General features: G+C 46.2%; 1 protein-coding gene and 1 non-coding gene across 7 annotated transcripts; both read left to right on the forward strand.

The window, feature by feature from the left end:
- The first annotated feature begins 1,912 nt into the window (after nucleotides 1-1,912).
- DET1 (DET1 partner of COP1 E3 ubiquitin ligase) lies at nucleotides 1,913-23,132 on the forward strand. 6 transcript variants are annotated; one of them, XM_053364445.1, is made up of 5 exons: nucleotides 1,913-1,953; nucleotides 4,129-5,303; nucleotides 10,451-10,641; nucleotides 14,844-15,035; nucleotides 19,889-23,132. In XM_053364445.1, the coding sequence occupies exons 2-5, from the start codon at nucleotides 4,221-4,223 to the stop codon at nucleotides 20,076-20,078; spliced, it is 1,656 nt and encodes a 551-aa protein (XP_053220420.1). In that variant the 5' UTR covers nucleotides 1,913-1,953; nucleotides 4,129-4,220; the 3' UTR covers nucleotides 20,079-23,132. The 6 variants fall into 6 exon arrangements, with proteins under 6 accessions (XP_053220420.1, XP_053220417.1, XP_053220416.1 ...); XM_053364442.1 differs by lacking the exon at nucleotides 1,913-1,953 and adding an exon at nucleotides 1,986-2,093; XM_053364441.1 differs by lacking the exon at nucleotides 1,913-1,953 and adding an exon at nucleotides 2,100-2,714.
- Nucleotides 22,754-22,822, forward strand: TRNAK-CUU (transfer RNA lysine (anticodon CUU)). Its single transcript has one exon. It is a non-coding gene; the product is annotated as a tRNA-Lys (tRNA).
- Nucleotides 23,133-24,903: the final 1,771 nt, after the last annotated feature.

A 24,903-nucleotide genomic window follows, 5' to 3' on the forward strand; every position in this document is an offset into this window, starting at 1 on the left:
GATAAACATCCCATTTTAGTTCAGTCAGGCATTTCAACCACAAAAATTTCTTAAAATATATTAAAAAAAGTAATTGGTAATCAGTAACCTGTTTGGCTAACACTCATTGTACCATCATATTCTCTCTCTGCTCCTCTCTGTGTCACCATCTGGTGGACCACAGGCTCTCTATCACGGATATAATGTATTGCTTACATTGCCAATTACTATATGCCTTTGGCATGGGTGCTGTTTGTTAAGGTCTAAAATTTGGCCATGGCCAAGGCTATTTCATTCTTTTAAGAACTGGAAGACGTTCAGCTGATAGAACTGAAGCTATGTTTCCCATCACAAAGCCGCAGCGACGACAAAAGGGGCAACTGCCCAACAACTCAAATGGTTAGTAAAAACTGAGATCTATCCAGAAGCAAGGGTCAACATGGTTTTCAAACTGTTTTCCACTTCCAGGAACCCTGAAGTTCCCAGAAAACTAAACAAGGACTTCTCAAGATAACATTGGTCATGACAGGGAAGTGAAAAGGCAGCTTACCATCCTCAGCTTACAATTTCCCTGTGATACACAGTGTTGGATATGCCCCAGGGTACAAACAGGTGGAACAATAATGGGGCCCAAGAGGTCAGGTCAATGCCCCATGTGAAGGCAGTTTGTGCACCTTAGAAGAGGGATGGGGAACCTGTTTCAGGTTGAGGGCTACAGTTCCTGCAGTGCAGCCTTCTGGATGGGGGGCACATACCAGTGGCAGGTGTGGCCAGAGGCAAAAGTAACCAAAGCAATGTGTGGACATTTTACAGTAAGTCAGTTTCTACACTCCCCTTTCTCCTTCCATCTAGGCAAGTAAAAAGCATTAGCTGAGTTCAAGGACATAGTCCAGCCAGCAGAAGAAACACCTGAGGAGCATACAAAGCAGGACCAGTGAAAGGTGTGGCTAGGGAGAGGGCCAGATATTCAAGCCCCGAATATTTGGCCCTGGGCCTGAAGTTGCCCACTCTTGCCTTAGAACAAGCCCCAAATTTTTTTGCAGTGCAAAGAGCTTGCAGTATTTGTTTAGGAGTTTCCTCAGTGGAAAATGGAATAGTCTGTGTATTCTCTCAAGCTTCAAAGCCAGGGGCCTCTCAGAAGATATGTAAGTATGTATTTTTTCATACTGAGGGAGAAAATCAGTTTTTGTACTGTTCCCACAGGGACGACGTTTGGACATCAGAAATTTTTTCTGACATGCATGCTGAAGCTTTTCCAGGAAAACAAGTTGTCACAGTGCCTGGAGGCTCCCACCGGTTTAGTAGTAGTCCCACTGTGCGTCTGGGGTGTCCCAGTGCCTTTTTTGGGGTGCGGTAGAGTCATTGTTGCCCTCATGACCTGTTTGTGGAGATGTGTGTGCTTTGTGGTTGGTTGTGGGGAGAGACGTTGCCATGGTACCCAAGGTTGCCATGGCACCCTACTAGGCTGTGGCAAGGCACCCAACTGGTGAGAGCAGTTGGCATGGCAACCTCGGGGGGGGGGATTGGCATCAGGCTTCCTCCTCCCCATGCTGCACTGGGAGGTGGGGCAGAAATGGCCCCCCAAAGGCTCCTTTATGGGGCGGGTACCGTACGCAGCCCCAGCTCTGATGATGGCCACGTCAGTGGAGAACATGGAGGTGCTCATGCCCCCTGCCAGGGTATGGCGGAGCAGGCGTTACTAAGTCGCCATGGGGAGGAGAGAGGGATGCTCCACGTTTGCCGCGAGGAGCCCTCCCTCTTAGGAAGCTGGTTGCCATGGCGCCGTCTTAGGCGAGGATGCGGTTGCCAGGGCAGCCAAGCGGGAGGAGGCGGAGGCAGCGGGGTAACGAGGCGCCACCCTCGCGACCTCCGTCCGCCAGGGGCCGCTGCGGAAACACGGGAACAGCAGCACGAGAACTAAACCAGGGCGGTCGACACTCTGTCCTCTGACGCTTGTCGCTCGGTGGTTCCTGGGTAAGTCTCCGCGGCTACGCTCTTTCCGCTCGCGGTGCGGTAGGCTATGGGGACTCGTTGGTAGTGCCTGACGTCACTCATCCCCTCTTCTCCTCCTCCTCCTCTTTCTTCGGCGGAAACATGGCGGCGGCCTCCGCGGAGTGAGTTGTGGAGGCGGGCTGCTGCTCTTCCCCCGTCAGGGGAGGCCTGGGTGGGAAGCGGCGAGGCGGGACCTCTCCCTGCTCGACCCTTCCGTCGCACCCGCGGAAGCCCGAGTTTGGGGGCGGGAAGGGTTGGCTGGGAGGGGAGTCTTCGCGCTGCTCCCCTCGCCCCTCGCCGTGGCCTCGGGTCCGCACCTGCCCAAAATAGCAAGGAAGTTGAAACGTTCAGTGGCTACCCAGGAAGCAGCACCTAGAAATCCCCTTGAAAGACGGATCTTTGAGGAATTTAGCCAGTGTTTTGTGTCGAGGGTGCCCCCCCCCCGCCTTTTAAAACAATTCATAAGTAAAACTGACGGTTGAAAGTTCCCAAAAGTCACACAGCTATCCGTGGAGAAGGAGGATGCCCACTGTCTCTGTGCAGGCTTGGCTGTCCTCAGCCCGTGTTTCCTTCGAACCAGCATCTGCTGCTTGCCCATGTCTGCTTCACAATATAGAGATGCGCAGAACCGCCCATCCTTAGAGGAGGCTGCCTGTTGCATCTCTGCAGGAGTTGCTGTGCCTTCCTTTCCTCCTTCCAGTCCTTTGGCTGGCCTGGAACAGTGACTTTTTGTAGAAACCAAGGTGGGTTGAGCGTCATTGAGGGTGGCTGTGTACAGTACCCGCCCCATAAAGGAGCCTTTGGGGGGCCATTTCTGCCCCACCTCCCAGTGCAGCATGGGGAGGAGGAAGCCTGATGCCCTATGAAGGTGCCTTATACTGAGTTAAAACCATTAGTTCGCCAAGGTTGCAGACAGATCTTTCCAAACCTATCTTCAGATGTGAGTGTTTGAGTCTGGGACTCTTTGAATTCAAAGTATGTGCACTGCCATGGTGCTATGGCTATTTTCATAAATGCTACACACACACACGTTTAGTTCTACCAAGGCACACTTTTATGTCAGATCTTTGGGGAACACTAGATAAGAGTATTTGGACTTGGACCCAGGTGACCAGGATTTAAATCCCCATTGAACCCTGAATCTGGCTGGGTGACCTTGGGCCACTCACTAGACTCAGCCTAATCCTTTCTCTAGTGGTCAATGCGAAGATAAAGTTGTAAAAGAGGGAGCCCTGAACTCTGAAAAGCATTGGAAATCCATGCTTCTGCAGTTTTGCTGTCATCTCTAACCTCAGCATCTCTTGTATGGCACCATGAATATATTTTTTGTTAAAGCTTGCTTCTAGTATAATACGTTAGAATGATTGTAATTTGCTTCTGTGCTGCTGTTGTTTCTAGAGTACTTTTTGTTGTATAATAGCAGGCATTCATTTTCATGATACATTCATGTCACTCCAGAGAATCTTCATGTTTCATTTCAGCTCATATTTCCTGAGACACTGTTTTAACAGATATAGCTGCCTAGCTGTTCTGTTGGGCCAGATCATCTGTTACTTTACTGCAAGAGTGCATAGAAATATTGAAGTGGGAAGAAGTTTTCTTAGTCACCAATTCCTTCTTGCAAAATTTTAAATGTTAGTAACAAATGTATTATTACAATTCTGGCTTTCCCACAAAGAATAAGGCAGTGCTCAGTTCTCATATGTGTTTTGTTAAAGCCCAGGTACCCCCTTCAGGCTTTGTATATTGAATACATGTAAACAGCTGCTGGCCAGTGGGTAGGCAGACATTCCTTTGGCACTCAATACAAAGAACTGGGCAGAACACTGATGGGGAACTTTGAGATGTGGCTACAAATCCCATTATCCCAGACCATTGGCTGTGCTTGCTGGAACTGATGAGAGTTGGAGTCCAGCAATATCTCAAGAGCCATAGGTTTTCTATCCATGGGACAGAGAGTTGTGCCACTTTTAAGCTAACAGAGGTATTGTTGCATAAGCTTTCATGGGCCAGAGTCCTACCTCACCCCATTTGACATACTAGATTTACCTATAGTATTTGTTGTTGTTATATGAACCATGATATATTCTTAAAGAGATGCTGTGTGTGAATCTAACACTGACTTCTATTTCCTTTGATCTCTACAATTTCTCACAGCAACCACACCCTTCTTTTCTTGGACAGCATGATATGCCTTTTGACTCTGTCAGATTCTAGCCACCCTGGGACTTTTTCCACTTGAAGATATTATGGATCATGAGGCCCCAACTATCAGGCCTCGTCGGATCCAGAACCAGAACGTCATCTACCGTCTAGAACGTCGAAGGATCACCTCTGGCAAGACTGGCACCCACTGGCACCAGGTGCGCATCTTCCACCAAAATGTCTTCCCCAATTTTACCGTGGTCAATGTTGAAAAACCACCCTGCTTCTTACGGAAGTTCTCCCCTGATGGAAGGTACTTCATTGCCTTCTCCTCAGATCAGACTTCACTGGAGATCTATGAGTATCAAGGGTGCCAGGCAGCAGAGGACCTCCTCCAGGGCTACGATGGGGAGATCTTGGCTAACGGCAATGACCAGCGGTCCATCAACATCCGTGGGCGACTCTTTGAACGTTTTTTTGTTCTCCTTCACATTACCAACGTGGCCTCTAATGGCGAGCACTTGAACCGTGAATGTAGCTTGTTCACAGATGACTGTCGCTATGTCATTGTTGGCTCTGCTGCCTATTTGCCTGAGGAGCCCCACCCTCCCTTTTTTGAGGTTTACCGCAACAGTGAATCAGTGACACCTAACCCCAGGTCACCTTTGGAAGATTACTCTTTGCACATCATAGACCTTCACACAGGCAGGCTTTGTGATACCAGGACGTTCAAATGTGATAAAGTCATATTGTCCCACAACCAAGGGCTCTACCTATATAAAAATATCCTGGCCATTCTGTCTGTACAGCAGCAAACCATCCATGTATTTCAGGTAACACCTGAGGGCACCTTTATTGATGTACGAACCATAGGCCGCTTTTGCTATGAAGATGACCTCCTCACACTTTCTGCTGTCTATCCAGAGGTTCAGAGGGATTCTCAAACAGGCATGGCAAACCCATACAAAGAACCATTCATAAATTCTCTGAAGCACAGGCTGCTGGTCTACTTGTGGCGAAGGGCAGAACAGGATGGGAGTGCTATAGCTAAAAGGAGGTTCTTCCAGTATTTTGACCAGCTGAGGCAGCTGCGCATGTGGAAGATGCAGCTCTTGGATGAGAACCATCTCTTCATCAAATACACAAGTGAAGACGTGGTCACGTTACGGGTGACGGACCCTTCACAGGTATGGCGCTCGCCTTTGTGGGAGCTATTCTGGCAGGATATTGAAACTCTGATATTGTTCTTAGAAATCCTGTCGACCAGGCTTTCCGTCAGCATGCTGTTTTGAGTTTTTGTGTGTGAGTAACAAGGAGAGAGATGCGTGTGGCGTTGTGGGTTAAACCACAGAGCCTAGGACTTGCCAATCAGAAGGTTGGTGGTTCATATCCCCACGATGGGGTGAGCTCCCGTTGCTCGGTCCCTGCTCCTGCCAACCTAGCAGTTCGAAAGCACAGCAAAGTTCACGTAGATAAATAGGTACCGCTCTGGCACGAAGGTAAACGGCATTTCTGTGTGCTGCTCTGGTTCGCCAGAAGAGGCTTAGTCATGCTGGCCACATGACCCAGAAGCTGTACGCCGGCTCCCTCGGCCAATAAAGTGAGATGAGCGCCGTAACCCCAGAGTCGGCCATGACTGGACCTAATAGTCAGGGGTCCCTTTACCTTTACCTAACAAGGAGAGAGCTCCTGGATCAGGTTGAGGGTCATTCTATTCCACCATCCTCTTTCCAATAGCTGGCAAGATGCTTCTGGGAAGCATCCAGGGATGAAGGCAATAGCCCTCCATGTTGCTTATCCCTCCAGCCGCTATATTTTATATAGTCAAGTTCCTAGTCAGGTTCCTAACCCTTAGAACCAGTCCAGGATATTTGAAATAAAAATGACATTTCTCCTTCCTTCAGTTACAAGAATTTATATTAAAGTTGTCATTTAACCTGCACTCAATATAATTCATATTCCTGGAGCCCTGTTCCTATTGCATCTCTTCACTTTGCTTCAATGGCCGTGTTGTGTGTTTGTGTATTTATAGTTACCATTGTGTCCCTGAACGCTCATTGAACAAAGGTTCTAGAAACATATAAACTTGAATCCTACATGGACCAAGTGATACTGTTTGGCTGCTGGAACTAAAGGAAATAGTGTCCTCAAATGTAAATTTCACTAGTCTCTGAAAAGGGGAAAAACCTGCAATTGTATATATTATTTAGTGAAAACATTTCTACCTGCTTTTTAGCCAAAAAGGCTACCTATAAAAATGTGGCTTCTCATTGCAACCACTCAGCTGGGGAGCCTATGTTGTAGCATTCTGATGGTGACTCTTTCACAATTGTCTCTTATGAAATCTGCAGCGGCTTCCTTTCCAAAATGGAGCAAGACCCCTGTACTATTAAACAGAGTGGGAAACAGCTGAAGAAAGGAGGCATGCATCTTCATGCTGCTGGGTTGGGCTGTTTTTAGTTTCTTTCTTTTCTTTCCTGTTTGTGATGTTGATTGGTGTAGAAAGGTTAAAATTTTGATTCCCCCCCCCCTTGCTCCTTTATTATTAATACTTTAAATCACCCCAGCCAATTGTGAGTCATGCCTCTCCTTCCATTAGGCAAGATTGATGGCCTGTTACTTTGATTCATCTGGAGCTCTTTTTTCCCTTCCCAGGCAAGCCAAGAATGGGTTGAAACAGTGCTTCACAGAAACATACAAAGCTACTTAGGCCAAGTCTGACCATTGGCCCATCTAACTCAGTATTATCTACACTGACTGGCAGAGGCTGGTTTCTAGCAGGAGTCTCTACCAGTTCTACCTGGTGAGGCTGGGGAATGAACCTTGGACCTTCTGTATGCAAAGCACATAGTATGCCACTGAATTACAGTCCTTCCTGGCTACTCCAGTCTTTGTTGCCTGTTGGAATAGTTGCACAAGGGTCCTTTTTCCATTTCCAAGCACAAATCAAAGTGCTGGAGCTTGTGTTTCAAGCCCTACACGACCCCCTGGGACCCAGGTGTCCGGGAATGGGGTCTGTTCCCCCACATCAACCTGCTCAGCACTGATACTGTCTTCAGAACCCTTTCTTCATACCCTCACCCATGCACAATGAGCGATGAGGGCTACAACATGAAACAGAACTGCAGTAGGTTGCAAAGTGGAAAGATGTCAGTGGAGCTAAGAAACTCTTATTAGATGCAAGTCAAATGGCAGCATTAATGTTCTAATATAGGGCATGATCTGAGGGCACATGGGGCCACCACCTTGCAGAAGCTATAAAGGTCTGGGTTTGTGCAGTGGTGGGTGCATGACCACCTGTGAGCCACATGTATGCTGCCTTGGGTTCCACAATGGATGGAAGGTGGGGTATAAATATAAGAAAAGAAACACAGAACAGAATTGTGCTATGTGGTTGTTTGCCATTGAGACTTAAGAATTTTAAAAATATATATACGGTATATCTTGGGGTCCCCACCATCCCTGACCATTGGTTAAGCTGGCTGGGCATGATTTGATTGGGAAGCTAGCAACATCTGGGGACCTAAGGTTGAGGGACACTGTCTTCTTGTCAACCTAACGTCTGGTAGGCTGGGCCGTGGCTGGGCTTTCTCAGGGCCTTGTGGCACCCCACTTGTGCAGTTCATTTTCCAGGGAGGTTGGCTTAGCACCAGCACTGTTCTCTCTTTAATCTCTGGTGGGTTTAAACTCCTGTTAAATTGTTTTAAAGTGCTACCTTTAACAGTTGCTTCATTGATTACCATGGTTCTATCATTTTACGATCTGTTATAAGGGCTTAGGAGTTTAGGTTCATTAGTCATTAGTTTGGTTGTGACTCACTCAGTTGTGCAATGGGTCCCAGCAGATAGACCATTTTCTTTTTTTTTAACTGAAGTGTTTTTAAGAGACAGGGGGAGAAGAAGGGCAGTGAGTGAGAGAGGAGGAAGAAAAGTGGACACAGGGAAGCATGGACATTGAAAGTAGGCCTGTGGTTAGACTTAAAAATGGGTCAGGGGATTGAAAAGGTTGATCTTTGTGCTGGTTGATCAATTTGGGTTGTTATCTTGCAGTCAATCACCTTGCTCTTCAGTCATTAAATTTGACCGTTGAGTCCATTGATTGACATTTTCAGATAAATGACTGGTGTAAGAGTTTCCATGAATGACAACCATACAGTCTGATTTTGTCCACCTTTACCTGGAAGTAAGTGCTATGTGGCTTGCTCCCTGGTAAAGTGTGCATAGGCCTGCAAGATGAATGCAAGTTAGTAGTGTGGCAATGGGTCACAAAAGGCCCTCAGTTCTTGGTATACAAATTTTTCTCTTAGAGAGAGGGCTGGTACGGTGCAGTGGTCATGGTTAGACTGAGACATGGGTTCAAATGCCTCTTTAGCCACAATGCTTCGCGTGGAGTTGTCACTTTCTTTTTTCAACCTACAACTCTACTGAGATCAATTAATATCTCTGCTGCTGTGTATAGTACTGTTTGCCAGGACTGGCTTTGTGTAGGGATTCATAGGAATATTGCAAGAATGAGACAAAGTCTAGTATGCAAGCTGTGGGTGGTGGGTGGGTGGAAAGGACTTAAAAGGGTCTGGATATATGTAATGTGGATACCAGATTAAAATTGCTAATGGAAGCGCATGCTGATTAAAGTTAACATATATGTTGGAAAGGCTATTGGAGAATGTGAGCTCTGTTATACACAGGACAAGAAGCAACTTATGGGTAGGCTCAATGTCGGGATGTAAGGGCCTTTAGAATCAATGGAATAAGCTGTCTGAAAAAGTTGTGGTTTTCCAGGAAAGAAGGGAGAGGTATTTATTAGGGCTTCTTCTGCACTCTCCAGAATCCTGCCTTTTTGAGGTCAATAAGCTGCATCTGTAAGACACTGGGTTGGACCTAGCACTTCCCTGCAAGATTAGAGTTTTCCCAAGGGGAAATCAATAGGGTTCTTGGGCACTTCCAGATACATTTTGTTGAGTAATCAATGTGAAGTGTTGGTCTTAGTTGTTGTGTGGGATCCATTAGTGGTCTTTCACATTTATTATGATAAAGAGTGCTAAGTGAAATTTGGTTGTCCAAAAGTTGCAAGCACCTATTGTAAGGGTGGGGAACCTTTGAGTCTTCAGGTGTTGTTGAAGTACAACTCCCATCCGCCATATCAGGCATGGCCAGAGACTTATCAGTGTTTCAGTTCAGCAATATCTAGAAGGTCAAAGGTTCCCCATACCTGATCTGTTGTATTATATCTGAGATGTCACTGGTTCCATTAAAGGTTGAATATGCAGGTCCAGGAAAGCTAGATGGTGCTTTCAGGATTTCACTCTCCACCTTCCTGCAAAAAACCCCCCATCTTTGACAGTGATTGGAGTAGCAGAGAAACAGCAAGAGAGAATGTGGAGGGTAGGGCTTATATTGCCAGTAGCAGGCAATTGACCCTGGCATGGTGGCTGTAACAACAAGCTGCATTCCTTCCCCCCTCCATGACTTTTCATGGACTTGAAACTTTTCCTTTGTAAAAAGAAAAGGAGATGCAAGGATTCTGGAGATGCCAAACTCAGTGCAGACTTGAGTAATCGGTCTGTAGACATGCAGAAATAAACATAGACCTGATCTTTTGTCCATAGCATGTTACCTAGGGAAAGATTTCTTCACAAGTACCTAGGTGACTGATTGCAAAACCAAAATGCAGCTTTTGGACATTCTTGGATAAGAACGCAAGTAATTCAAAAGAAATAGTTAATGGCGCTTAGTCTTTCATTTCCCCAGCAGCGGGGGACCCTGAAGGGTACACCATTTACAGGCAACAGTGGAGCACAATGCGCTTTAAAAGGTTCCTCTCGGCATGTTGGAAATATTAAGACAGGAAAAGAAAATAAGTGTCCCCCCCAGCCCCTCCCCAAATAAAGCCTACCAACTCTCACCTTTCTGCATATACAGGGGAAAATAATTCATTGCCAGCCACCACCTGGCTTAAAAATCACTTCGCAGCAGGAGCTAAAATTAAATCTGCCACTCTGAAAAAAACATTTCATGTTTGGCAGAGAAAGGAAACAGCAACATTGATGTGTCCAGTTTGAAATAAACAAAACAAGAATTGGAGGAATTTCACGTTGCTTTGTTAATAATTTGACGGTAGTTAATAGCATAGTTAATCTGTCGCCCATTGCGATGGCTGGAAGTTACAATGAACTTGGCAGGTGAAATGCAGAATCCTCCCATCCAGCCACAAAACAGTGTCGTATCTTGGTTGGTTTAATGGCTTGGTGGTGCAAGTTGCTCACTTAACATGGCCTTTGTGTCTTCCACCTGGGCTCAGCTGGCTGACGTCAATTCTGCTTCCTCCTGCTCAGCCTTCGTTTTTTGTTGTGTACAACATGGTGACCACCGAGGTGATTGCTGTATTTGAGAACACGTCGGACGAGCTGCTGGAACTCTTCGAGAACTTCTGCGACCTTTTCCGGAATGCCACACTGCACAGCGAGGCGGTCCAGTTCCCCTGCTCGGCCTCAAGCAACAATTTCGCCAGGCAAATCCAACGCCGGTGAGCCCTTTGGACCGTGCATGGTTGCCCAGTCAGTTTGCAAAGCCAGTGAAGCTGGAGAGGCTAAAAACTGGCTTCATATCAAGCTCTCTGGCTCAACTAAATTTATTACTATAGTGCCATTGGTGTACATGGGTATAATAGGAATGATGATGATGACAGCAAGCATTTATGTAGTGCTGGGATAACCAGATGTTGCTGGACTTCAGCTCCCATTACCCCAACTAATGTGGCCAGTGGTCAGGGATAATGGGAGTTGTAGTCTGTCAGCACATTAGATACCCTCAATGTAGTGCTTTAACATGTTCCAAGTGCTTTACATACATTATCAGTCATCCTTAAACAGCCTTATAGGGTAAGCCAGTAGTTTTGTCCTCATATTGCGGAAAGTGAGGCTGGAGGTGCTGGGCTGCCTAAGGCCAGCTTGTAAGTTCATGGCAGAGGCAAGGGTTTGTTCATTGTTGCTTTTTACTAGACTGAGGTCCCTTAACCAGAACCATAGTGTGTACAACGGGAGTGGAGCCATGGGTGGAGCTGATTACCTCCTGTACCCCAAGAGGCAAATATTGGGATAACATGCATATGCAACTGAAAATTACTTACTAATTACTTATTAATTGTAGCACAGAAACACTGTTTCATGTTGCAGTAGCCACCTGACTGGATAACTGTAACACACACTACTTGGGGCTGTTCTTGAAGACTGTGGAAACTGCAGCTCATCCAGAATGTGGCTGGCTGAGTGGCAAAGCCCATTGGGACCACATAGTACTAGTTCCAAAGAGCCTGAATAGGTTGCCTGTGTGTTTCTGATCCCAGTTCACAGTGTTCATATTGACTCTGGACCCCCTGAATGACTTGGGCCGCAAATACCTTTTTCTGTACCAACCTGCCCAGGCTTAAAGGTCAGCATGGCAGGCCCTCTTGTGGTTGGACTGCCAGGTGAAGTGGAAGGTGTGGTGATGTGGGAAATGGCCTTCTCTGTGGTGCATCCCTGCCTCTGGAATGCCCTCCCCACGAAGATGCATCTGGTGCCAACTCTACCTGGCTTTAGTGCCAGTTTAATCTTTTTATTCACGCTTTTGGATGAGTTGTGGCCTGTTGCTGATTATATGTTTCACCTGCTGCCTTTTACATTGTATATGAATTACTTTTAAAAGGTTCGTTTTATGCTTAGAATTGCTTTATGATAATTGCTTAACATGACTGGTGTTGACCTGTTTTGTTATTTTATAGCAACTCTGTATATTTGAGGGGGGTTGGATTAGAATAAAATCAGACAGCAGAACTACACAAAGATGAGATCAAAGGGAACCAATTAAGACTCCTGTTTTACAAGTGAGGAACTGAGGCTGAGACAGAAGCAATTAGCAAACGGCCAGCCATGCCATACACAAACACACACACTATTGTTCAACTATTGGGAGTGAGAAGCTCCTGCTGCCCTGCAGATCGCCCAGAGGACTAGCAGATCTACTTTCTGCTAGCCTCTGCTCTAACCACTGCATTATTATGGCCCTTTGTCTGGCTTGAGGAAGAACAGGGTATACCAAAGGAATTCTGGAAGAGAGATGTTCTAGCTGGGAGTCTATATAAGAAGGGTGGGTGGCATGAGAGCCAGCAAAGTCCATGCATACGGCACAACAAGGCAAATAATGATTATTTGTGAATTGTACACTTGAGTCCAGTGACGAGAGCATAACACTCTCTTCTATCTCCAAGGCAAGAAAACTACATTAGACAGTGTACTGGAAAGCATTTTCTAGGCAGCTCAACAAGAACAAGGTCTTCTTTGCCTCCACCTGCCTGTCCCTCCCCTTTACATAATCTAAACAACATCTGAGGATGGATTTCCCCATCATCCTTCGACCTTGGAGGAGCCATCTGTAGCTCTTAGAGAAAACCTGTATTAATTTGATGGGTTCCTAATCCATCTCTTTCCTCCCACATTTCTAGTTTCTGCCGTATTATGTAGCTTAGGGGCTCTTGAACCTAGGAAGGAGCCAATCTGTATCCGTTAAATTCAAGGCTACCTCCAGAAAGCAAACTATGAGTGCTGTTTAAGGGGAATAAGGCAGCCAGTTTGTTATAAAGGCTTTTAATTATTGCAAGGCTGAAAGCTTTGACCGTTAGATTAATCAACTAAAGCTTTAGTTGTTTAATTGGTGGGAATCAGTGTTGATCAGTAAAGCTGTGGGTTGATGACAGGTCTTTGACCTCATGCTCATTAGAGTGGAGCATACTAGCAAGGGTTAACTCTTCTTCTAGAGGCAGGATCAAACTTTTAAGGGGGTGCAATAATGATGGCCAGTCAGAAGGGGAGCGAACCTTCCTCAAGTATCCAAACTTGACTCTGCCTTCAGCAAGACTGCAGAGTAATCCTCTGACTCTTGTATGCTACCATCATAGGTGCAGGGCCCCATTTTTGCTAGCTCTTAGAATTTCTTTTAAAACTGCTTTGGGTTGCGTGTGTTACTTTAATGGAATCTGCAAAAGAATATATTAAAGGTTGCTTCTCCTTTCAACAATGTGCAGTGGCTGTGCTGCTTTTTTATGTGCTTTTATTTTGTTGTGAAGAAGCAAAATAAAAAAGGCACCTAAATTGAATGCATATGCATTTAATTGATTGGCTCATGCGGTAGCATCAGGACACCTCCTTCCACATTGATTTTATCTGTTGAGGTCCCTCCCTGGAGACATCTGCTTTGACATAGAACCTCAGGTCTGTTGCAGAGGATTTTGGACAGTGCTCTAGGACTCCCACTCAGTTTGCTTGCTGTCCTGCCTGAACATGTTGAGTCTTACTGTTGCCCTGTGTAAAATGAGTCTGCACCTTAGAACTTGGCCAGAGTAGTACAGCTGTGGCTAGCTGTTGCTGGGGAACGATCTGTAAGGATAGGCTCACTGTCTTTCAGGGAAGCTTCTCCTCCATCACTCATCTTCTCACTGAGGACCCCATAATGTGCTTCCAGCGAACGAGCACACTTCGAACACAGTTGCACCAAGCAATCACTGCTTAAAATGCAGATGGTTTGTCAGCAAAAAAATACTGTGTAACTCTGGAGTGGGGAATCCTTGGCTCGCCAGATGTTGGATTACATCTTCCATCATCCCTGACCATTGGCTTTGCAGACTGGGGCTGCTGGGACTTGGGAGTCTAACAGCATCTAGAGGGTCACAGGGTCCCCAACTCCTGCTATACAGTCTTACCTTTGTTCTCGAATGGCTTAGTTGCCAAACAAATTGGCTCCCGAATGCCACAAACCTGGAAGTAAGTGTTCCAGTTTGCAAACGTTTTTTGGAAGCCGAACGTCTGGCGCCTCTTCCACTTGAGTGCAAGACACTTCTGCAGCCAATTGGAAGCCGCGTCTTGGTTTTTGAACTGTTTTGGGAGTTGAACGGACTCCCAGAATGGATTCAGTTCGACAACCAAGGTACCACTGTAACTGGCATATGAAACTGCTAGCTTTTCACACACACCCGCCAAAAAAGAAATCCTTGAAATTGCAGTAGAAGTGCTGGGAATTGTGGCTCAGCAAGGGGTCTTCTATAAACTCTAAGCCAGTGCTCAGCAACCTAAGGGCCATAGGCCAGAAGTGGCCCACGGAGGTCGTTTGACCGGCCCCGAGCCGCCTCCGAACCGAGCTGCCTGCTCATGTGCTGCGCTAAAGCAGCACGGCGCAGGAACTCACTTCTGCGGCACCCAAAATTGCGCCTGCACAGACGCAGATGCCAAAAATTGCATCTGTGCACATGCAGACACTGAAAATCATGCGCGTGCAATCTGGCCCACAGAGGGATCTCCATGGGACTGATCCGGCCCAGGCAAGATCAACCTTGCCAACCCCTGCTCTAAGCACTCTGAAGAAACTGCAGTCCCCAGGATTCTTTGGGGGAAGCCAGGGCTGTCAAAGGGGGCATCATATTTCTTTAAATGTATGGTTTGGATGCGACAGTGCTCTGTACAGCAACTGGCAGCAGCTTTCTAACGCCTTGGGCAGAGTTTCTTCCCATTGCTGCTTCCTCAGATATTTTTAGCTTGATGTAGCAGGGATGTGCTCCATTGAAACATGGATCCCTCCCTTCCTTTTGTATCTTTCTATCTCTGCTTTTTCCAAGGCTAAGACTTAGCGTTGTGGGTGGTGGTGATTTTTGTTTCGTGCCTTTCATCTCTATACCGCCAACCTGCCTGTTGCCTTCAGATTCAAGGACACCATTGTGAATGCAAAGTACGGTGGGCACACGGAAGCCGTGCGGCGGCTGCTGGGGCAGCTTCCCATCAGCGCTCAGTCCTACAGTGGCAGCCCCTACCTCGACCTCTCCCTCTTCAGTTACGACGACAAGTGGGTGTCTGTCATGGAGCGCCCCAAGACGTGTGGGGACCACCCTATCAGGTATGTGGCGTGCCCCCATGACGGTCCATGTTTAGGTCTAGTACACAAGACCTTTGTATATCTAGCGCATTGTGAAGGGGAAGGCTGGCTGCTGGCTTACATGAGCCTTAGCCTGATCTAGCTTTCACTGTTCTTACATTCGGATGTTGCTTGTTGTGATGCTGCTAGGTGTCTTCTAAGAACCATTGTTACTCACCCATGCCAGCACTGATTCCCTCCTCTTACCCAGACTCTCTTGGGTGGGTAGGATAATGTTTTTGGGGGGGCTACGTTGCCATGGTGGAAAGTTGCCCGGGGCCACATTCCCAAAGTGAGCAGGGTCAAACCCACACACAAACACTCCCTTAACACACACAGAATTATGCGCCAACATACCCACAAAGCTATTTCCCATGGAAACAGAGGCATCCTTAGAAAAGCCACTCGTTTCACCTTCCATTATTCTTCATAGGTTTTATTTTTTTAAATGCTTGAAAAGAAAGAGAGTTTTCCAGCACCCTCTGTGCAAAAGGAAAATCAGCAACCACCACTCAGTCATCTCAGCAGAAGCATGTAAATAAAGTCAATGCGCAGCTGAACTGCAAGCTCTGCCTTGCAGCTCCTTAAATTTTCAGATTAAAAAAAATGCAGTTGCACCCCCAAAACTTCATGCATGCAGTTGCAAAATGCATAGGCTGCTTTTTGCATATTTGTTGGGAACACAAGTCTACTGAGACATTTCCCACTCAAATGCCTTGCAGAGGACATCAAGGCCCTTTCTGCTCCCCTGGACAACTGGGCCCCCCAGAGGGCAATATGAAATTTTGGCCAGATGTGACCTGCATACAGGAGTTCCAATGTCCCCAACCACACTCTGTGATCTGGAGAGGTGGATAGTGGTTTGAAAGCCATCTAATGAATTCTTTGGGAATTTTTATCAAATTGATTTCCTTCCTGCCCACCATAAGGTAGTGCCTCCTTTGCTCTCTCTGCAGTTTTGTGGGAGTGTTTGAACCATCTAACCCTGTCCAGTGTGCCTCCCAGTCATAAGAGCACTTAATGTATATGAGTCATCCCATCTTACTTTTCAGCTTGTTTTTCTGCTGCTGTCCTTGATGCTATAGGAAGGCTCCACTGGGCTGTAGGTGGCAACGTATTTTTTCTCCCGACAAAATGCAGATATTCTCACTAATGAGCTTCTGTAAACAAAGCAGTTAGCCATTTTCACCTGGTTTGTCAGCTGGTGTTGTATAGGGCTAGAGGCAATATGTAGCATTTTGGAGCTCTTGAGTGGTTCTTGTGTCTTCGGGAGTTGCTGACCACACAGAAGAACCTTCAGTTGAAGGGGCAGAGAGGGGACAGAAAAATGCACGCTCAGTCTTTGAGAGACTTGCCTAACCAAGCTAGTTTGGTGCTTGAGACAGAATTTACAGATGGGGTGCTCTCAGTAGTAATGATCAATTGCTGCATAATTGGTTGGTATTGCTGCCCTTTCACGGTACCCCAAAATCAGCTGACTTGGCTGATGCCTCTAAATTAGGGGAGCTACTGTTGTGCTCTTGAGTGGGTGAGAAACTGACATAAAAAGAGCCCTGCTGAATTGGGCCAAAGCCCAATCCGGTTCAGCACCCAGTTCTCACAGTGGCCAACCAGAAGCCCATGGGAAGCCCACAAGCAGGACCTGAGCATCACAGCACTTTCCCCACTTATGATTCCCTGCAGCTCAGGGACATTCTGCCTCCCAGAGCAGAGGGAGAACAAAGTCATCGTGGTTAGTGGACATTGATAGCCTTGTCCTCCATGGATTTGTCCAATCTTCTTTTAAGGCCATCCAAGTTGATTGCCATCATTTGTTCTTGTGGGAACAAATTCCTTAGTTTTAACTATGCTGTATGTGAAAAAAATCCCACTTTCTTTCACCTGACCTGCATATGCCAGCATTCACTTTTGTTGGATATCGCCGAGATCTAGTTATGAGAGTGGGAGAAAGAAACTTATCCCTGGCCACTTTCAGCTTGCCTGAATCTACTCTTTTTTCTGTTGCATGCTCTTGATGCTGGTGGGCTGTGATGACAACATCACCATTGTGCCAACGTCATCCTTTTGCCTTCAGCTGTGCCCCCTCGGCCCCCTCACAGTGGCCAGTTAATCAAATTATCAGGCTGGCAACTTTGTACCCTCTCCCATCATTGCTCCTGAATTCCAGTGACACACTCACTCCTTCTGCCTGCCTCCCCCCCCCAACTTTTTCCTCCACAAAGAGAATTGCTGCTGTTCTTGCTCTTCGCATTGTAGGATTGCTCCATGCCACGCGTCCACTGCGCCTTTGGTTTCTCCCCCTGCCCTCCCATGACCACACAGTGTTTCTCCTCCTATACCAGGCTGCAGCTGGCAGAACGACCACTCTTTGCTTCTTCTAACACCCGTGCCAGGTGGTGGGATGACTGGAGAGATTCTGGCCCCTCCCAGACTGCCCCACTTGAAGTGTTGTTTTTCAGGAGTTCCCCAGCTCAAGGATGAGGCTTTGAGGTGGGGGCACAGAGGGAATAGGGGCACAAGCAATGGTGTGGCTTCCCCGTCTTCAGCCATTGTCGCCGTTAGAAAGCTTGGGAGACGTAAAGGAAAGTTTAATAGGCAACCTACTTGGGAGAATTTCTTTTAAGAAGCAAAACAACTTTCCATTTTCTTAACAATTGGCTTGGGGGTGGGGTGGGGGAGATGCTCAATATTACTGTTCTTATTGACACGCATCTTGCATTTCAGCATCTAATTTAACCACCGCATGTGAGTCTGTGGAAATGGCCTCTGATTGCAGAGCACTCTTCAAAAATAGATTTAAAAATACGGAGCCCATCTTGGAGATTACAGGGCGTTCTTCTTGAGTATGGTAAATTGCCCTGAATTGGAATGAGAGGAGCAGGCAGCAGACCCATGCTTTACATGGGAGGGGGGTGGAAACAACACTAGCTCCACTTCCTTTTCTCTTCTCCCTTCCCCCCCTCTCCCCGCCACCCCCAGTTCAGAAGGCTGCTCCTGTGGAGGAGGAAACCCTTTAGAAAGCCAGCTATCAAGATTGTTGCTCTTCCACCCAGTCTGTTTCCTTTAATTGTCAGGCTAGCTGGGGCTTTCAAGAGGAGACACAGAGAGAACGAACAATGGCAATGCAGAGAGAATGTGAGGAATTCAGCTGGCTGCCTTATCCAAACCTGGAGGGGTGTCTACCTATTGAAAGAGCATCCTTGGACCCATTCAGTAGCTGAAGTGGTTGGCCCAGGAGCCAACATCCTGCTGGGGGAAGCATATGGCGTCCACTTCTATAGGAGGGAGACATGTTGAGCTGAAAGCAGGGAGAGAAGCAACTCGTTGCAGTTGCAGCTGCAACTCCCCCAGGACACGGTTGGCCTGTGCCTTTTGCTTATATTGTGCAGCTGCAATTTTCAAACTTTCTACCTTTGGGGAGCACTTTCTGCACTGATTTCATCTGCCGAGGAATAAACCGCAGCGTCTGCCGCAGAAACCCAGCTCTTCCTTTCTTTGGTTTCTTTTATGAATTGCTTCCCGTAATGTGCCTCGAAGCGGTTTCACAGTAGAAAACAGCAACAACTAAAACAATTCCACACATGGCCCGTGGGGCAGGGCGGGGTGGGACAAATCCAATGCAGATACAGCCTGGGATAAAGACACCCACTTTGAAGATTTGTTGAGAAAGGAAGGTCTCCACTAGGGGCCAAAAAGGCAACTGAGATGGGTGCCTGCCTGCTTTGTAGCAGGAGGCAGTTCCAGAGGTTAAGTGTCACCATACTGAAGACCTAATTCCTACAAGGTATGGAATGGACCGCCTTATGAGACACTATCTGCAGGAGCCTCTCTTCCTCATGTAACAGCAATTGGTTGGTAATATAAGGGCAGAGATGACCCTTTAAGAGCATTATTTTATAGAGCATTCTTGGGCCTGTTCTAGGGACAGGCTTCTCCTTCTCCAGGAATCTTGTTTCATCAAACCTGCTTCAAAGGCATCTAATCTCATAGAATTGGAGGAAGCTGCCTTATCCAACCAGACAATTTAGCCCAGCATTGCCTACGGCACTGACCAGCAGTGGTTCTCCAGGGTTTCAGGCTGGGAATTGAACCTAGGACTCTCTCTGTGCTTTGTCACCCTTCCCATTGTAGTTATTGCCAGATCTTCTGGCATAATAATAAGTGGGACCTTCCGCAGCATGTTTCAGTGTAGAGTGCCATGCCTTTTTCTAGATTCCTCCACCCACTCACTCTGCTTTTCTGTCCCATCCTGCCTCTCACCCTCACAACCCCAAATCAGACAGCATTCTGTGTCTACTGAGTTTGCTCAGTTCTTATTGAGTCGTTTCAAGGTTCTGCTTGTACGTTTCCCGTGGGCATCAGGTTGGCAAGGTGGGCCTCTTAATGCTGCTCTCATTTCAAACATGTTTGAATGCCTGGCAACCAAGCAGCAAAGACTGTTACGCTCTGGAGACCAAGGAGCAAAAGGATACAGAACTGCTAGCTGTCGGGAGGGGAGCATCACTCTGCGCTCGCCCTGCTGCAGCCCGTCTTTATGGTCTCATTCATCATAGGTTTCCACCATTTCATGGGCCATTCACTAGCTAACCCGTAATGTGCTTTAGGCCCCTTACAGTTCATTTTCTGAAAAGCTGGCCTTGACTTCTTCCGAACTGCATTTATGAAAACTTTCTCGCAATTCTGTCATGCTGCCCGCTTTTTCTTTTTATCACTAGTCAAAACAACATGGCATCTTTCTTTGCCTGCTCAGTCACAGTAGATTTCCTCTTACTCAGTTTCATGTAGTTAAGACTGGCCTACAAGCATCATTGTCTGTTTGTCTGTCTCCCTTGCAGGTTCTATGCCCGAGATTCTGGGCTTCTAAAGTTTGAAATCCAAGCGGGACTCCTGGGCCGGCCCATCAATCACACCGTCCGACGCCTGGTTGCATTCACCTTCCACCCTTTCGAGCCCTTTGCTATTTCGGTGCAGCGGACTAATGCAGAATATGTTGTAAACTTCCATATGAGACACAGCTGCACGTAGCACGCTTTCCCCTTATGGTCGCCATGGGCACTGAGTGTACGCATTTTGTCAGAGGCACACCAAAGCTGAACATTCATGCTCTAGGAAACCAAACAGCTTTAGAGGAGTGATGTGCATCTCATCTAACAGTGTGCGGCTTTGATGCGTTGCCTGAGTACAGATGAAGTCATCGTAGTTTTCCTCATGTTTCTCAGACTTTCAGCCCTTCTGCCATTCTCAATAAGCAAACAGATTATATTGTAAATTACTTCTGCTCCAATAATGCCTCACATTGTTTTGTTTTTTAAAAAGATTGGCATTGCTACGTGAGCAAAATACAACAGAGGAACCATTTCCTTTTAACACCAAAGATTTTAGTCTTTCCTTCTCTCCCTCTTCCCACACTGCAGTCTTGTAACAGTGGGATCAGAGTTCATCGCTTCAGAGTAGAGGTGTAAAATTTATGGAAATGTTAAAGCTCTGGAAAAATGTAATGTGTGTGTTGTTTTTCAGGGAGAGGGTGGCGTAATTTTTGAGGACATTTGAAATATATGCAATATTTATTTTCTTATGAAACCCAAATGTATTTTTACTGCTTTAACAACATAAAATGCATAATTCGCAACTTGGCACACAAAGCTATATCATGTGGCGTATTTATGAAATTGATAGGACAGCCCTATGCATATTTATTCAGAAGTATATGTCCCACTCTTTAGTGATGCTAACTCCCAGGTAAACAAAGCGTAGGATCACAGACTCAAAAGTATAAAAATGCCTTAGTTTTGTGCAAGCAAAGTTGCAAGTATACCCAATTCTAGAGAGAGATGCAAACTGCTGTACATGTATCTTACTTTTTGCCACCTGAGAAGTGGGGGGGGGGGGATAAAAGTTGAAAATAAGAACCACAAATTTTGTAGTAAAGTAAACAAAATAAAGTGTATGGTCCTCTCATGAAGATAGCAGCACCCTCTAGGTGCAGAAATGCTTCTAGATTTGAGTGTTGTCATTTATCACTACAGTATATGTTAGGTTTGGACTACAACTCCCATCAACCCTGACCATTGCCAGTGCCAGCTAGGGTGCTGAGAGTCTGAAGGCCCACAAATTTCCCATCCCTGCTGTAGATTGGCTTACCCATAAATATTTAAAACCTTGCCTTAAAAAGCATTTCATTAATTTTTTAAAAAAGGAACACATTTCAATGGAGCTGCTTTTCAGGGTTCCTCAAAATGTCCTGTTCTTCTGTGTGAAAAAATAAGTTCTCAAGGGAGAAAAAAATCCCTGTTCCCCTTCTTCCCATCCCACTCCAATATTTCCATTCTCCCCCTTGTTTTTCCTCAGCCTTCACATCTCTAGGGTCTTTCTGCTCTAGTCAAGAATTTATTTGTTTTTCAGAAAGAAAAAGAGAAGTTTATCTTCCTGCTTTTTATCTTCCTGCTACCCACGTTCTGTTCTCCCTTTGCCATAATGCTGCCTAAATCTGCCCACCCAAAGGGAGTAAACAAGGAGTATTCTCTTTGCAAGCCAGTTTGTGGTATTTCCCCCCCACAATTAAATAGTATATAATATTTTTGGAAATAAAACATTAAAGGGGAGGGACATGCCTTGCGGCGCTGAGGTGAGATTTAATTTTGCAAATAACTGGAAACGCAAAAGGTAGGCCTTCCATGTTGTTTCAGCTGCATAGTGGCTGTCCGTGTCTATCACAGGCACAAAGGGATGGCCTTGTTAACTTGCACTGGTCACTGGAGACCACAGTACAGACATGGCCCAGCCTGATCCATTGGTCAAGACAAAGAGCCATCTTCCCTCCAGCCACATTGAATGATCGGCACATTTTTGGACACCCACCCAAAATTCACAGCTCCGTAATGTAGGTCTCGGTCGAGCTGTCTGAGGATCAGCCTTGGTGGTATCTTGCCAGTTCTCATCAGGAAGCAAAGCCTTTAACGGAGTATCTTTTGGGGGCATTGCCAATGGGGGGGGGGAGCACTGTGCATCTCACTCTCTCATTGCACTTTCCCACTGCTGTGAGTAGGTGCAACAACTGTGCACATTTGGACCTTGGTTGGTCTGGGCGAATTCCCATGAGATCTAAATGAGCGTCACTGAGCAATATCTTAACTCTGACCTAGAAACCTGCCTTGTACCAAGTCAGACCATTGGTCCACCTAGCCGAGTATTGTCTACAGTGACAGGCAGTGGTTCTGCTTGGTGTCAGGCAGGGTTCTCTCCCAGGCTGACCTGGATATGCTTTCAATTGAACGTGGGACCTTCTGCATGCAAAGCTGATGCTCTGCCACTGAGCTATGACCCTTATTTGCAATAGGTAACTTTCGGCTGCCTTGGTCCTGGAAGGTCCTTTTGAGCAGGGTCACCTGCCTCGTTCACTGTTCATTCAGTCTCACTCTGTTCACTTCACCCCAAAAGCTGCTTAGCTTTAGAAGATTCTCTGTGCTTCTGTGGAACAAAGTGACTTGCAATTGACATCCTTGGGCCTTAGTTTCCGGAGACAAAGAATGAATGTGTCTAGCATCCCTGTTTTCAGAAGCCCACAAGCAGGACCAGAGCACAACAGCTCTCGGCAGTATTCAGAGGCATACTGCCTCCAGTAGTGGAGGTAGAACATAACCATTTTGGCTAGCAACCATTGATAGATTTATCTTACTGAAAAGTGCTGCAAATAAGACCTGGCATAGCTCAGTTGGTAGAGCATGAGACTCTTAATCTCAAGGTCGTGGGTTTGAACCCCACATTGAGCAAATGATTCCTGCATTGCAGGGTGTTGGACTAGATGACCTTTGTGGTGCCTTCCAATTCTATGATCCTGTGTTCACAGCTATGAAGTATTGGGAGTGTATGCTAAAGGGAGGTGGGCATCACAGTGCAGCAGGGCAGAGCCTATCACTGTATTATCTGCAACAATGTATGTTCTTCCTCCCCTTTGATGTCTTTAGGAAACCCAAACGGATAATATTTACACCTGATATTTTTGTTTCCATCAGGGATAGGGTGTGAATTTGTTACCTGTGCGACGTTAAAAGCAAAATAAACTGGAATTCTATTTTTTAATACGGCTTTGTCTCCTCTTCGCTTTTACATACATTTTGCAGAGGTTCCAGAACAGACAGAGGCAAACTCAGCCCTCCAGATTTTGGGACTACAACTCCCATCATCCCTAGCTAACAGGACCAGTGGTCAGGGATGATGGGAATTGTAGTCTCAAAAAACATCTGGAGGGCCGAGTTTACCTATGCCTGTTCCAGAACCTATGCAGTTCCAGAACTGCAGAGGTGTTTTTCCATAGCATCCAGACACATGAAGTCTAAGGGTGAAGCTAGACATAACAGGGACACCCAAGTTTCTTTAGTCCCATCTCTGTCCTGCTTGCATCTAAGCAGGGTCAGCATCTGTTTTCATAAGAAAAGCTTAGATTAGGCTGGAGAGAATGGCTGACCAAAGATCCCTCATCAGTCTTCATAGCATCAACTCATCATGCCTTAAGACCATTTGAACTCTGATTTCGTTGGTCCTAGTCTGAAATTCTTAACCAATACCATGCTCACACCCAAGTGCTCTGCAAACCACATGACTGACATGGGACAGGATTATGTGTGTTCACAAATGTATGTCACTTGATTTCTCTACACTTGTCTGCTGTCATCTTAAAGGCTAGCTGCAGAATGAATGTACGGTGGTACCTTGGTTCCCGAACGACTTGGCTCCCAAACAAATCGGCTCCTGAATGTCGCAAACCTGGAAGTAAGTGTTCCGGTTTGCGAACATTTTTTGGAAGCCGAACATCCCTTTCAGCTGTCGGCATTGTTTCCGGAGCCAATCAGAAGCCGTGCCTTAGTTTGCAAACATTGTGGAAGTTGAATGGACTTCCAGAACGGACTGAGTTCAGTTCATGAACCAAGGTACCACCGTATAAATTGAAAAGCATCATGAAATGACATGCAAGTGCCTCTCCTGTGGGAGCCCATTCTCCCATACCCATTCACACACAGCAGGACTCTGCAGTCGGTCAAGGGATGAACCTTCATGTGTGAACTAGCTCTTGATGACTACCAGCTGAAGGCAGCCAGTTAGCCCACTGGGAGGAGGCAATGCCAAAGGGGAGGAGCATCATTGTCAGAGTGGACCCGCCAGACAGCACTTTGCAAGGGCTCCAGGGCTGGTCTGACACAAGGTCAATATGGTCGTTCCCCTGCCTCCACAATTGCATGTACAGAATCTGACCAAACTAGCAGTTGACTCTCCAGCGCTGGAGATAAGGCAACTGCTTCCGCCATAGCCATAGGCACCTCTTAGAAGATTTGCGAGGGTGGTGGGGCAGCTGCCTCCCATTATATAACAGTAGGGCCACAACAGCTACCAGAGTATTGTTAGCCCAGAAATGGAAGCAAGAAGAAATTCCGACGGAAGAATGGCAGACAAAATTAATGGACTACACAGAATTAGACAAAATGACAGGAAGGATTCGAAACCTGCGGGACCAGAGATTTACAGAAGATCGGAAGAAATATACGAATCATTTGAAGAGCAACTGTAATCAACAAATTACGCTGGTAGGACTACAAGAAGTTTTGTAAGGAGAAATATATGAAATATTGCAAAGTAGAGAAAGAATAGAGATATTAGTTATGAGATCTAAAGGTAATAGTGAAAGTAAGAAATATATATTAAGTGAATAGATTGGAATTTTTTCAGATGTGATTGATGGAAGTAAAAAAAAATGTATAAGATGTTTAATTACTGTTGAAAATGATATGTTAAAAACTGTGTGTGTGTGTGTGTGTGTGTGTGTGTGTGTGTATATATATATATATATATATATATA

This window comes from Podarcis raffonei, chromosome 14, assembly GCF_027172205.1.
Source record: "Podarcis raffonei isolate rPodRaf1 chromosome 14, rPodRaf1.pri, whole genome shotgun sequence".
Taxonomy (NCBI): domain Eukaryota; kingdom Metazoa; phylum Chordata; class Lepidosauria; order Squamata; family Lacertidae; genus Podarcis; species Podarcis raffonei.

What these genes read in the sequence shown, in the direction of transcription:
- DET1 (XM_053364445.1), top strand. Translation starts at nt 4,221, where the DNA reads ATGGATCATGAGGCCCCAACTATCAGGCCTCGTCGGATCCAGAACCAG. An exon ending in GGGTGACGGACCCTTCACAG is followed by an intron (nt 5,304 to 10,450) that starts GTATGGCGCTCG and finishes CCTCCTGCTCAG; the next exon opens with CCTTCGTTTTTTGTTGTGTA. An exon ending in TGTGGGGACCACCCTATCAG is followed by an intron (nt 15,036 to 19,888) that starts GTATGTGGCGTG and finishes TCTCCCTTGCAG; the next exon opens with GTTCTATGCCCGAGATTCTG.